General features: G+C 40.7%; 1 protein-coding gene across 2 annotated transcripts in view; it reads left to right on the top strand.

Annotated features, from left to right (window-relative positions):
- Positions 1 to 2,108: 2,108 nt before the first annotated feature.
- The window catches only part of TMEM62 (transmembrane protein 62), a 50,190-nt gene continuing 39,940 nt past the window's right edge, over positions 2,109 to 12,358 (top strand). For both annotated transcript variants that reach the window (XM_082616921.1, XM_082616920.1), the window contains exon 1: positions 2,109 to 2,200. In XM_082616921.1, coding sequence (XP_082473047.1) covers positions 2,154 to 2,200 — 47 coding nt within the window. In that variant the 5' untranslated portion in view covers positions 2,109 to 2,153. The remainder of the gene's footprint in view (positions 2,201 to 12,358) is intronic.

Raw genomic sequence — 12,358 nt, 5'->3', positions numbered from 1 at the left:
CCTCAAGTCCATTCTCTACGTCTGGGTCTTTATTCCTGTCCTGCCCCTAGGTTCTTCAGAACCATTTTTATTTTTTTAGATTCCATATATATGTGTTAGCGTATGGTACTTGTCTATTTCTGACTTACTTCACTCTGTATGACAGTCTCTAGGTCCATCCACCTCACTACAAATAACTCAATTTCATTTCTTTTTATGGGTGAGTAATATTCCATTGTATGTATGTGCCACATCTTTATCCATTCATCTGTCGATGGACACTTAGGTTGCTTCCATGTCCTGGCTATTGTAAATAGACCTGCAATGAACATTGTGGTACATGACTCTTTTTGAATTATGGTTTTCTCAGGGTATATGCCCAGTAGTGGGATTGCTGGGTTGTATGGTAGTTCTATTTTTAGTTTTTAAATGAACCTCCATACTGTTCTCCATAGTGGCTGTATCAATTTACATTCCCACCAACAGTGCAAGAGGGTTCCCTTTTCTCCACACCCTCTCCAGCATTTATTGTTTGTAGATTTTCTGATAATGGCCATTCTGACCGGTGTGAGGTGATACTTCATTGTAGTTTTGATTTGAATTTCTCTGATAATTAGTGCTGTTGAGCATCTTTTCATGTCCCTATTGGCCATCTGTATGTCTTCTTTGCTGAAATGTTTATTTAGGTCTTCTGCCCACTTTTTGATTGGGTTATTTGTTTTTTTGATATTGAGCTGCATGAGCTGTTCGTATATTTTGGAGATTAATCCATTGTCTGTTGCTTTATTTGCAGATATTTTCTGCCATTCTGAGGGTTGCCTTTTATCTTGTTTATGGTTTCCCTTGCTCTGTAAAAGCTCTTAAGTTTCACTGGGTCCCATTTGTTTATTTTTGTTTTTATTTCCATTTCTCTAGGAAGTGGGTCAAAAAGGATCTTGCTGTGATTTATGTCATAGTGTGTTCTGCCTACGTTTTCTTCTAAGCATTTTATATTGTCTGGCCTTACATTTAGGTCTTTAATCCATTTGGAGTTATTTTAGTGTATGGTGTTAGGGAGTGTTCTAATTTCATTCTTTTACATGTAACTGTCCAGTTTTCCCAGCACCACTTATTGAAGAGACTGTCTTTTCTCCACTGTATATTCTTGCCTCCTTTATCAAAGATAAGGTGACCATATGTGCTTGGGTTTATCTCTGGGCTTTCTATCCTGTTCCATTGATCTATTTTTCTGTTTTTGTGCCAGTACCATATTGTCTTGATTACTGTAGCTTTGTAGTATAGCCTGAAGTCAGGGAGCCTGATGCCTCCAGCTCCGTTTTTCTTTCTAAAGATTGCTTTGACTATTCGGGGTCTTTTGTGTTTCCATACAAATTGTGAAATTCTTTGTTCTAGTTCTGTGAAAAATGCCACTGGTATCTATGCCAATAGATTGCTTTGGGTAGTATAGTAATTTTCACAATGTTGATTCTTCCAATCGAAGTACATGGTATATCTCTCCATCTATTAGTATCATCTTTAATTTTTTTCATCAGTGTCTTATAGTTTTCTGCATACAAGTTTTTCGTCTCCTTCGGTAGGTTTATTCCTAGGTACTGTATCTTTTTGTTGCAATGGTAAATGGGAGTGTTTCCTTAATTTCTCTTTCAGATTTTTCATCATTAGTATAAAGGAATACAAGAGATTTCTGGGGCTTCCCTGGTGGCACAGTGGTTGAGAGTCCGCCTACCGAAGCAGGGGACATGGGTTCGTTGCCCGGTCCGGGAAGATCCCACATGCTGTGGAGTGGCTGGGCCCGTGAGCCATGGCCACTGAGCCTGCGCATCTGGAGCCTGTGCTCCGCAACGGGAGAGGCCACAACAGTGAGAGGCCCGTGTACCACAAAAAAAAAAAAAAAAAAAAAAAAATTTGTATCCTGCAACTTTACCAAATTCATTGATTAGCTCTAGTAGTTTTCTGGTGGCATCTTTAGGATTCTCTATCTATGGTATCATGTCATCTGCAAACAGTGACAATTTTACTTCTTCTTTTCCAATTTGTATCCTTTTATTTCTTTTTCTTCTTAGATTGCTGTGGCTACGACTTCCAAAACTATGTTGAATAATGGTGGCGAGAGTGGACATCCTCGTCTTGTTCTTGATCTTAGAGGAAATGCTTTCAGTTTTTCACCATTGAGAATGATGTTTGCTGTGGGTTTCTCATATATGGCCTTTATTATGTTGAGGTAAGTATCCTCTATGCCTACTTTCTGGTGGGTTTTTATCATAAATTGGTGTTAAATTTTGTCAAAAGCTTTTTCTGCATCTATTGAGATAATCATACGGTTTTTATTCTTCAGTTTGTTAATATGGTATATCACATTGATTGATTTGCGTATATTGAAGAATACTTGCATTCCTGGGTTAAACCCCACTTGATAATGGTCTATGGTCCTTTTAATGCACTGTTGGATTCTGTTTGCTAGTATTTTGTTGAGGATTTTTGCATCTATGTTCATCAGTGATATTGACCTGTAGTTTTCTTTCCTTGTGACATCTTTGTCTGGTTTTGGTATCAGGGTGATGGTTGCCTTGTAGAATGAGTTTGGGAGCATTCCTCCCTCTGCTATATTTTGGAAGAGTTTGAGAAGAATAGGTGTTAGCTCTTCTCTAAATGTTTGATAGAATTCACCTGTGAAGCCATCAGTTCCTGGGTTTTTGTTTATTGGAAGATTTTTAATCACAGTCTCAATTTCAGTGCTTGTGAATGGTCTGTTTATATTTTCTATTTCTTCCTCATTCAGTCTCGGAATGTTGTGCTTTTCTAAGAATTTGTCCATTTCTTCCAGGTTGTCCATTTTATTGGTATATAGTTGCTTGCAGTAATCTCTCATGATCCTTTGTATTTCTGCAGTGTCAGTTGTTACTCCTCCTTTTTCATTTCTAATTCTATTGATCTGAGTCTTCACCCTTTTTTTCTTGATGAGTCTGGCTAATGGTTTATCAATTTTGTTTATCTTCTCAAAGAACCAGGTTTTAGTTTTATTGTTCTTTGCTATCGTTTCCTTCTTTTTCATTTCTTTCTAATCTGATCTTCATGATTTCTTTCCTTCTGCTAACTTTGGGGTTTTTTTGTTCTTCTTTCAATTGCTTTAAGTGTAATGTTAGGTTGTCTGAGATATTTCTCGTTTCTTGAGGTAGGATTGTATTGCTATAAAGTTCCCTCTTAGAACTGCTTTTGCTGCATCCCATAGGTTTTGGATTGTCATGTTTTCATTGTCATTTGTCTCTAGGTATTTTTTGATTTCCTCTTTGATTTCTTCAGTGATTTCTTGGTTATTTAGCAGTGTTGTTTAGCCTCCATGTGTTTGTATTTTTTACAGATTTTTTTTCCTGTAATTGCCATCTAGTCTCATGGCATTGTAGTCAGAAAAGATACTCGATACAATTGCAATTTTCTTAAATTTACCAAGGCTTGATTTGTGACCAAGATATGTTCTAGCCTGGAGAATGTTCCATGAGCACTTGAGAAGAAAGTGTATTCTGCTGTTTTGGGATGGAATGTCCTATAAATATCAATTAAGTCTATCTTGTTTAATGTATCATTTAAAGCTTGTATTTCCTTATTTATTTTCATTTTGGGTGATCTGTCCATTGGTGAAATTGTGGTGTTAAAGTCCCCTACTATGATTGTGTTACTCTCGATTCCCCCTTTTATGGCTGTTAGCATTTGCCTTATGTGTGCAGGTGCTCCTATGTTGGGTGCATAAATATTTACAATTGTTATATCTTCTTCTTGGATTGATCCCTTGATCATTATGTAGTGTCCTTCTTTGTCTCTTATAATAGTCTTTATTTTAAAGTCTATTTTGTCTGATATGAGAATTGCTACTCCAGCTTTCTTTTGATTTCCGTTTGCATGGAATATCTTTTCCCATCCCCTCACTTTCAGTCTGTATGTGTCCCTAGGTTTGAAGTGGGTCTCTTGTAGGCAGCATATATATGGGTCTTGTTTTTTTAATCCATTAGGCTAGTCTATGTCTTTTGGTTGGAGCATTTAATCCATTTACATTTAAGGTAGTTATCAATATGTATGTTCCTATTAGCATTTTCTTAATTGTTTTGTGTTTGTTATTGTAGATCTTTTCCTTCTCTTGTGTTTCCTGCCTAAAGAATTTCCTTTAGCATTTGTTGTAAAGCTGGTTTGGTGGTGCTGAATTCTCTTAGCTTTTGCTTGTCTGTAAAGTTTTTAATTTCTCCATTGAATCTGAATGAGAGCCTTGCTGCATAGAGTAATCTTGGTGGTAGGTTTTTCCTTTTCATCACTTTAAATATGTCCTGTCACTCCCTTCAGGCTTGCAGAATTTCTGCTGAAAGATCAGCTGTTAACCTTATGGCGGGATTCCCTTGTATGTTATTTGTTGGTTTTCCCTTGATGCTTTCAATAATTTTTCTTTGTATTTAATTTTTGATAGTTTGATTAATATGTGTCTTGTTGTGTTTCTCCTTGCATTTATCCTGTATGGGACTCTCTGCTCTTCCTGGATTTGATTGACTCTTTCCTCTCCCATATTCGGGAAGTCTTCAACTATAATCTTTTCCCAATATTTTCTCAGTCCCTTCTTTTTCTCTTCTTCTTCTGGGACCCCTATAATTCGAATGTTTGTGCATTTAATGTTATCCCAGAGGTCTCTGAGACTGTCCTCAATTGTTTTCATTCTTTTTTCTTTATTCTTCTCTGCAGTAGTTATTTCCACTATTTTATCTTCCAGGTCACTTATCCATTCTTCTGCCTCAGTTATTCTGCTATTGATTCCTTCTAGAGAATTTTTAATTTCACTTATTGTGTTGTTCATCATTGTTTGTTTGCTCTTTAGTTCTTTTAGGTCCTTGTTAAACGTTTCTTGTATTTTCTCCATTCTCTTTCCAAGATTTTGGATCATCTTTACTATCATTACTCTGAATTCTTTTTCAGGTAGACTGCCTATTTCCTCTTTATTTGTCTGGTCTGGTTGGTTTTTACCTTGCTCCTTCATCTGCTGTGTATTTCTCTGTCTTCTCATTTTGCTTAAGTTACTGTGTTTGGGGTCTCTTTTTCACAGGCTGCAGGTTTATAGTTCCCGTTGTTTTTGGTGTCTTCTCCCAGTGGCTAAGGTTGGTTAAGTGGGTTGTGTAGGCTTCCTGGTGGAGGGGACTGGTGCCTGTGTTCTGGTGGATGAGGCTGGATCTTGACTTTCTGGTGGGTAGGACCACGTCTGGTGGTGTGTTTTGGCGTGTCTGTGAACTTATTATGATTTTAGGCTGTCTCTCTGTTAATGGGTGGGGTTGTGTTCCTGTCTTGCTAATTGTTTGACATAGGGTGTCCAGTCCTGTAGATTGCTGGCCGTTGGGTGGAGCTGGGTCTTAGCATTGAGATGGAGATCTCTGGGAGAGCTTTTGTCATTTGATATTACATGGAGCCAGGAGGTCTCTCGTGGACTCATGTCCTGAACTCAGCCCTCCCACCTCAGAGGCTTAGGCCTGACACCCAGCTAGAGCATCAAGACTGTGTCAGCCACATGGCTCAGAATAAAAGGGAGAAAAAAGAAAGAAAGAGAAATAAAATAAATTTATTAAAATAAAAAAATTATTTAAAATAAAAAATTAAAAGGTAATAAAAAAGAAAGAAAGAAAGAGAGCAACCAAACCAACAAACAAATCCACCAGTGATAACAAGTGCTAAAAACTATACTAAAAAAAAAAGCAAAAAACGGACAGACAGAATCCTAGGACAAATGGCAAAAGGAAAAGCTGTACAGACAAAATCACACAAAGAAGCATACACATACACACACACAAAAACAGAAAAGGGAAAAAAAGATATATATATATATGTATAAGAAAAGGAAGAGAGCCACCAAATCAATAAACAAAACTAACAATGATAATCAGCTGTAAATACTAAACTAAGATAAACATAAAACCAGAAACAAATTAGGTGCAGAAAGCAAACCCCAGGTCTACAGTTGCTCCCAAAGTCCACCACCTCAATTTTGGGATGATTCATTGTCTGTTCAGGTATTCCACAGATGCAGGGTACATGAAGTTGACTGTGGAGATTTAATCCACTGCTCCTGATGCTGCACAGAGAGATTTTACTTTCTCTTCTTTGTTCGTGCAGCTCCTGGGGTTCAGCTTTGGATTTGGCCCCGCCTCTGCATGTAGGTTGCCCTCTGGCATCTGTTCTTCGCCCAGACAGGAGGGGGTTAAAGGAGCGGCTGATTAGGGGGCTCTGGCTCACTCAGGCTGGGGGAAGGGAGGGGTACGGAATGCGGGGTGAACCTGCGGTGGCAGCGGCCGACGTGACGTTGCACCAGCCTGAGGTGTGCCGTGTGATCTCCCGGGGAAGTTGTCCCTGGATCACGGGACCCTGGCAGTGGCGGGCTGCACAGGCTTCCAAGAGAGGAGTTGTGGATAGTGACCTGTGCTTGCACACAGGCTTCTTTGTGGCTGCAGTGGCAGCCTTAGTATTTCCTGCCCGTCTCTGGTGTCCGCGCTGATTGCCACGGTTCACGCCCATCTCTGGAGCTCATTTAGGTGGTGCTGTGAATCCCCTCTCCTCATGCACCCCGAAACAATGGTCTCTTGCTTCTTAGGCAGTTCCAGACTTTTCCCCGGACTCCCTCCCGGCTAGCTGTGGCGCACCAGCCCCCTTCACGCTGTGTTTGCGCAGCCAACCCCAGCCCTCTCCCTGGGATCTGACCTCCAAAGCCCGAGCCTCAGCTCCCAACCCCCACCCTCCCTGTCGGGTGAGCAGACAAGCCTCTCAGGCTGGTGAGTGCTGGTTGGACCTGATCCTGTGTGCAGGCATGTCTCCACTTTGCCCTCTGCACCCCGTTGCTGTGCTCTCCTCTGTGGCTCTGAAGCTTCCCCCACTGCCACTCCCCGTCTCCTCCAGTGAAGGGGCTTCCTAGTGTGTGGAAACTTTTCCTCCTTCACAGCTCCCTCCCAGAGGTGCAGGTCCCATCCCTATATCTTGTCTCTGTTTTTTCTTTTTTCTTTTGCTCTACCCATGTACACGGGGAGTTTTTTGCCTTTTGGGAAGTCTGAGGTCTTCTACCAGCGTTCAGTAGGTGATCTGTAAGAGTTGTTCCACATGTAGATGTAGTTTTGATGCATTTGTGGGGAGGAAGGTGATCTCCACATCTCACTCCTCCGCCATCTTGAAGGCGCCTCTCCTGATACTCCTCAATCTTGAGGGAGAACAAGTGTGGGACAAGACAGGGCATAACGTTTTGGATAGAGAGGTTAATTATAAACTCTGCAGAAGAACTTAGCTTTAGGGGCACTTAGTTTGATTTTTTGTTTTTTAGTTTGATTTTTAAGTGTACATTGTGGGCATGCACATTTTAAGTGTACAATGGCATTAAGTACATTCACATTGTTTTGCAACCATCACTATACCATGCATCTCAGAGACAAAATTTTTCATCTTGCAAAACTGAAAATCCGTACCTCTTAAACATTTCTTCCTCATTTCCCCCTCTCCCCAGCCCCTGGCAACCACCATTCTACTTTCTGTCTCTGTGAATTTTAGTAGTCTTGGTGCCTCACATAATTGAATTGCAACCTGGACCTGTAGGGCCCTCCTGGGCACAGAAGTCTTTCTGTGTCCCTATTTCTTTCTTTTTTTGGTTTTTAATTGAATTTTAAATACACCCACTTCAATCTGCTCATTTAACACTTACATTTTTAAAAATTAATTAATTAGTTAATTTATTTTTGGCTCTGTTGGGTTTTCATTGCTGTGCGTAGACTTACTCTATCTGCCGCAAGCAGGGGCTACTCTTTGTTGTGGTGCATGGGCTTCTCATTGCAGTGGCTTCTCTTGTTGCGGAGCACAGGCTCTAGGTGCACGGGCTTCAGTAGTTGTGGCTCCCGGGCTCTAGAGCGCAGGCTCAGTAGTTGTGGTGCACAGGCTCAGTTGCTCTACGGCATGTGGGATGTTCCCGGACCAGGGCTTGAACCCGTGTCCCCTGCATTGGCAGGCAGATTCTTAACCACTGCGCCACCGGGAAGTCCCCTCCCTGTTTCTTGCTTGTAGGAAATAGGCTTCATTTAGCCTCTTTGACCTTCCCTGAATTCCAAAGGGCAGATTCAAACAGTTGCTAATCAGGGAATAGAGGGGATGCAGAAATAAGGGAGGAGCAGTCAGGAAACAATAGTTCAGTCTTGGGGCAGGGTCCTGGTTCCTCCTGAGGAAGTATACATAACAATATCTTTGAGTTCTCCTGCAGGAACGAAGCCCCCCCACCCCCAACCAAGGTGGAGGATGGTAACTTCAGGCAGATCACCAGATTTCTGGAGCACCACCGTGTTATGTCACCACTAACCAATCAGGAGAAGTCACATACTCTGCAGCCCTTACCCCAAATTCTTCCTATAAAAACTTCTCCCCTAAAACCACTGGGGAGTTTGGGCTTTGGAGGCATGAGCCACCTATTCTCCTTGCTTGGCCCTGCAATAAACCTTTCTCTACTACAAATTCCAGTGTTTCGGTTTGTTTGGCTTCACTGTGAGTCAGGGACACGAACTTGTGTTTGGTAACAGAATCATTCAGTATTTGTCTTTTGTGACCGGCTTAATTTACTGGCATAATGTCCTCAAGGTTCATCCATGTTGTAGTATGCATCAGAATTTCTTTGCTCTCTGACTTATTACTTTTGCAGGTGTTTCAGGTTCCTTATACAGAGCCTTAACTACCTACATAAAATTCCCCTCAAATTTCTGTTTCCTAAGGAGTTAAAGGAGTGCTCCTTGTGCATCTGTCAATCCCAATTTATTCTCCCCACCATGCACACTATCATATATAAAATAGATAAGCAACAAGAACTTACTGTACAGCGCAGGGAATTAAATTTAATATCTTGTAATAAACTTGTGAAATAAAATTCATATTTTATGGCAAGATAAGAAAAATTTAAACATAAAAAATTTTCTATGTCCTTTGGCCTCCTCTTTCCCTGCACTATGCATTGTTTAACTGCATTATGCATCGACCAAACCTCCCCCATCAGAAATACTTGCTCGATCATCAAGAGCAACATTCTCCTACCATCAATAAGATGACTCCTTAAAGATAATATTCCTTCTTGATAAGGGGTCCCATGGCACTTAGATCTGGATTGCGTAAACTGTCAATAATATGTAATTTAATGTACAGCCCTCTTTCTCAAAAAACTTACATAACTGTGCCTTAACTTCTAATGGGCGGAACAGTTCTCAGAGCTTTTGGAGATGCTTTCCCAGGATATTATCCTCAAATTTGGCTTGAATAAAAATTTCTGTTTCTTTCTTAGATGAACTGATTAATTTTTTGTCAACAGTATAATGGAAAAGAATTAGAAATAGAATATATATGTTCATATGTGTGTGTGTGTGTGTAACCGAATCACTTTGCTGTACACCTGAAACTAACACAATATTGTAAATCGACTAGACTTCAATTTTTTTAAAAAAGGAGTGTTCCTTAAAAAGCTTTAAAAATATCCAGTACAGGACTTCCCTGGTGGCGCAGTGGTTAAGAATCCGCCTGCCAATGCAGGAGACACGGGTTCAAGCCCTGGGCTGGGAAGATCCCACATGCCGCGGAGCAGCTAAGCCCGTGCGCCACAACTACTGAGCCCATGTGCTGCAACTACTGAAGACTGTGCACCTAGAACCTGTGCTCCGCAACAAGAGAAGCCACTGCAATGAGAAGCCCGTGCACCACAAAAAAGAGTAGCCTCCACTCGCCCCAACTAGAGAAAGCCCGCGCGCAGCAATGAAGACCCAAAGCAGCCATAAGTAAATAAATAAATAAATAAATTTATATTTAAAAAAAAATCCAGTACATAATGATGTTTAGCAGCATTATTCACAATAGCCCAAAGGTGGAAAGAATCCACATGTCCGTTGACAGATGGATAATTAAAGAAAATGTGCTATATTCACATAATGAAATATTATTCATCCTTAAAAAGAAAGGAAATTCTGACATATGCCACAACATGGATGAACCTTGAAAACATTATGTTAAATGAAATAAGCCAGACACAAAATGACAAATATTGTATGACCCCACTAATATGAGGTACCTGGAATAATCAAATTCATAAAGACAGAAAGTAGAGTAGTGGTTACTAGTGGCTCAGGGGTAGGGAGGGAAGAATGGGGAAGTAAGGTTTAATGGTTACACATTTCAGGTTGGAATGCTGAAGAGTTCTGGAGATGGAAAGAGACGATGGTTGCACAACAAAGTGAATGTATTTAATGCCACTGAATGGTACACTTAAACATTGTTAAGATGTGTAAAACAAGGAATGTTGCCATCCATTCCAGTTCTTCAAGGATTAAGATGCAACCCACTGCAGTCACCCACCCTGCGGGAAATTCAGGATGGAACAAGAAACATTCTGTGCTTTGGATATAAGGGCACCTAGATAGTTAAGATGCATATCTAAGGAAAAATTTCTATGACCCCAGATTCTTGCATCTTCCCATATAGAGAAAAGTGCTAAAATCATTCACTTGAAATATCTGTTCTTTGTGATTAGCAGTAATCTTTTTATGCCTGACTACATGTTTTTCCCAGCAAAACATTCACATATATCCTGGCTCCTTCCCTGCCTCTTCACAGCAGTTCCTTATAGCTATCTGAGAGGCTATCTCCTGGGCTATAGTTCTCAGTAAGGTCTGTGAATAAAACTGAAACATACTGCTCTTAGGTTGTGCAGGTTTTTCAGTTAATAGATATATAACATGTTATATGTATTTTATCATGATTTTGAAAACTAATTTTTAAAAACATTTATATACATGAAAAACTCTTTTGATTATACTACTTTAGCTCTCTATGGAAATTGAAGCCATGCTCCATAGCGTTAACAGAAGCTGGTAACTAATGAAAATTCTTGAGCTTGTCTTACAGAACAACAGGTGTGGGAACAGCTTGTTAAAACCCCTCTGCCTGTAAATGGCCTTCATTGATTAAGGTTTTCTTCCTTCCTTCCTTCCCTTCCTTCCTTCCTTCCTTCCTTTCTTTCTTTCTCTTTCTCTCTCTTTCTTTCTTTCTTTCTTTCTTTCTTTCTTTCTTTCTTTCTCTCTCTCTCTCTCTCTCTCTCTCTCTCTCTCTCCCTCTCCCTCTCTCTCTCTCTCTCTCTCTCTCTCTCTCTTTCTCTCTTTCTCTCTTTCTCTTTCCACACCTTCCCAGCTTCACACAGCCCAGTTGTTTCACAGAAACTTGCAGTTAGCTCTTGCCCAGTGCAACCTGGCTGGGGCTGGTTGGGGCCACTGACCTTTAAAACTGGGCCAGGGCAGGTGTCTGATGAATAGCCTCTTGATGTGAGACAGCCAGAAAACTCCACCCTCTAATCATGTTAAGCAGTTCCATTTTCAATATGCAGAAACATGTAACCCACATGCACCTGCACAGAACACCGATTACCTCAGCTTTTCCCCTACCTCCAATCACCTTTCCCCATGCCTAAGACCACCCTGTTTATCCCATAAATATCCCACCCCCCCTCGCCTTTGGGGAGGCAGATCTGAGACTTGTTCTCTCATTTCCTCGTCTGGCTACCTTGTGAATAAACTCTTTCTCAGCCATAATCCTCAGAGTCTCAGTGTTTGGCTTACTGTGTGTTGAGCAAATGGACCTCACGGGGTAACAAAATGACTTCACAGAACAATGATTTAATAATACAGTTTCAGATTTTAAAATAACGTTAGTATAGAAATAGGATCTGATGGCAATTGCTATCATAAAGATAGCAAGCAGCAGTTCACCATGAAAGCAAAAAGAATTAAAGTCAAGGGAGGGGCTTCCCTGGTGATGCAGTAGTTAGGAATCTGGCTGCCAATGCAGGGGATACGGGTTCAAGCCCTGGTCCGGGAAGATCCCACATGCCGCGGAGCAACTAAGCCTGTGTGCCACAACTACTGAGCCCACACGTCATAACTGCTGAAGCCCACGTGCCTAAAGCCCGTGCTCTGCCACAAGAGAAGCCTCCGCAATGAGAAACCCACGCGCTGCAATGAAGAGTAGCCCCAACTCGCCGCAACTAGAGAAAGTCCGTGTGCAGCAACAAAGACTCAACGCAGCCAAAAATAAAAAAATAAAATTAAATAATTAAAAAAGTGAAGGGAGAATCTATCACTTGGACATTTCACAATACAATGTACATTGTCATCAGTACTCATGTTTATGAGTCATATAGTTCAATTTATGAGTATTGACGACAATGTACATTGTATTGTGAAATGTCCAAGTGATAAATTCTCCCTTCACTTTAATCCTAGGAAAGTTTGCTTTCATGGTGAATTGCTGCTTGCTATCTTTATGAGATTACAAGAAATCTACCTTTCTCCTTTGACTGTCAGGAACT

This window comes from Mesoplodon mirus (genome assembly GCF_964341445.2).
Source record: "Mesoplodon mirus genome assembly, chromosome: 4".
In the NCBI taxonomy this organism is placed as follows: domain Eukaryota; kingdom Metazoa; phylum Chordata; class Mammalia; order Artiodactyla; family Ziphiidae; genus Mesoplodon; species Mesoplodon mirus.
This window is presented reverse-complemented; position numbering and strand designations above follow the sequence as displayed.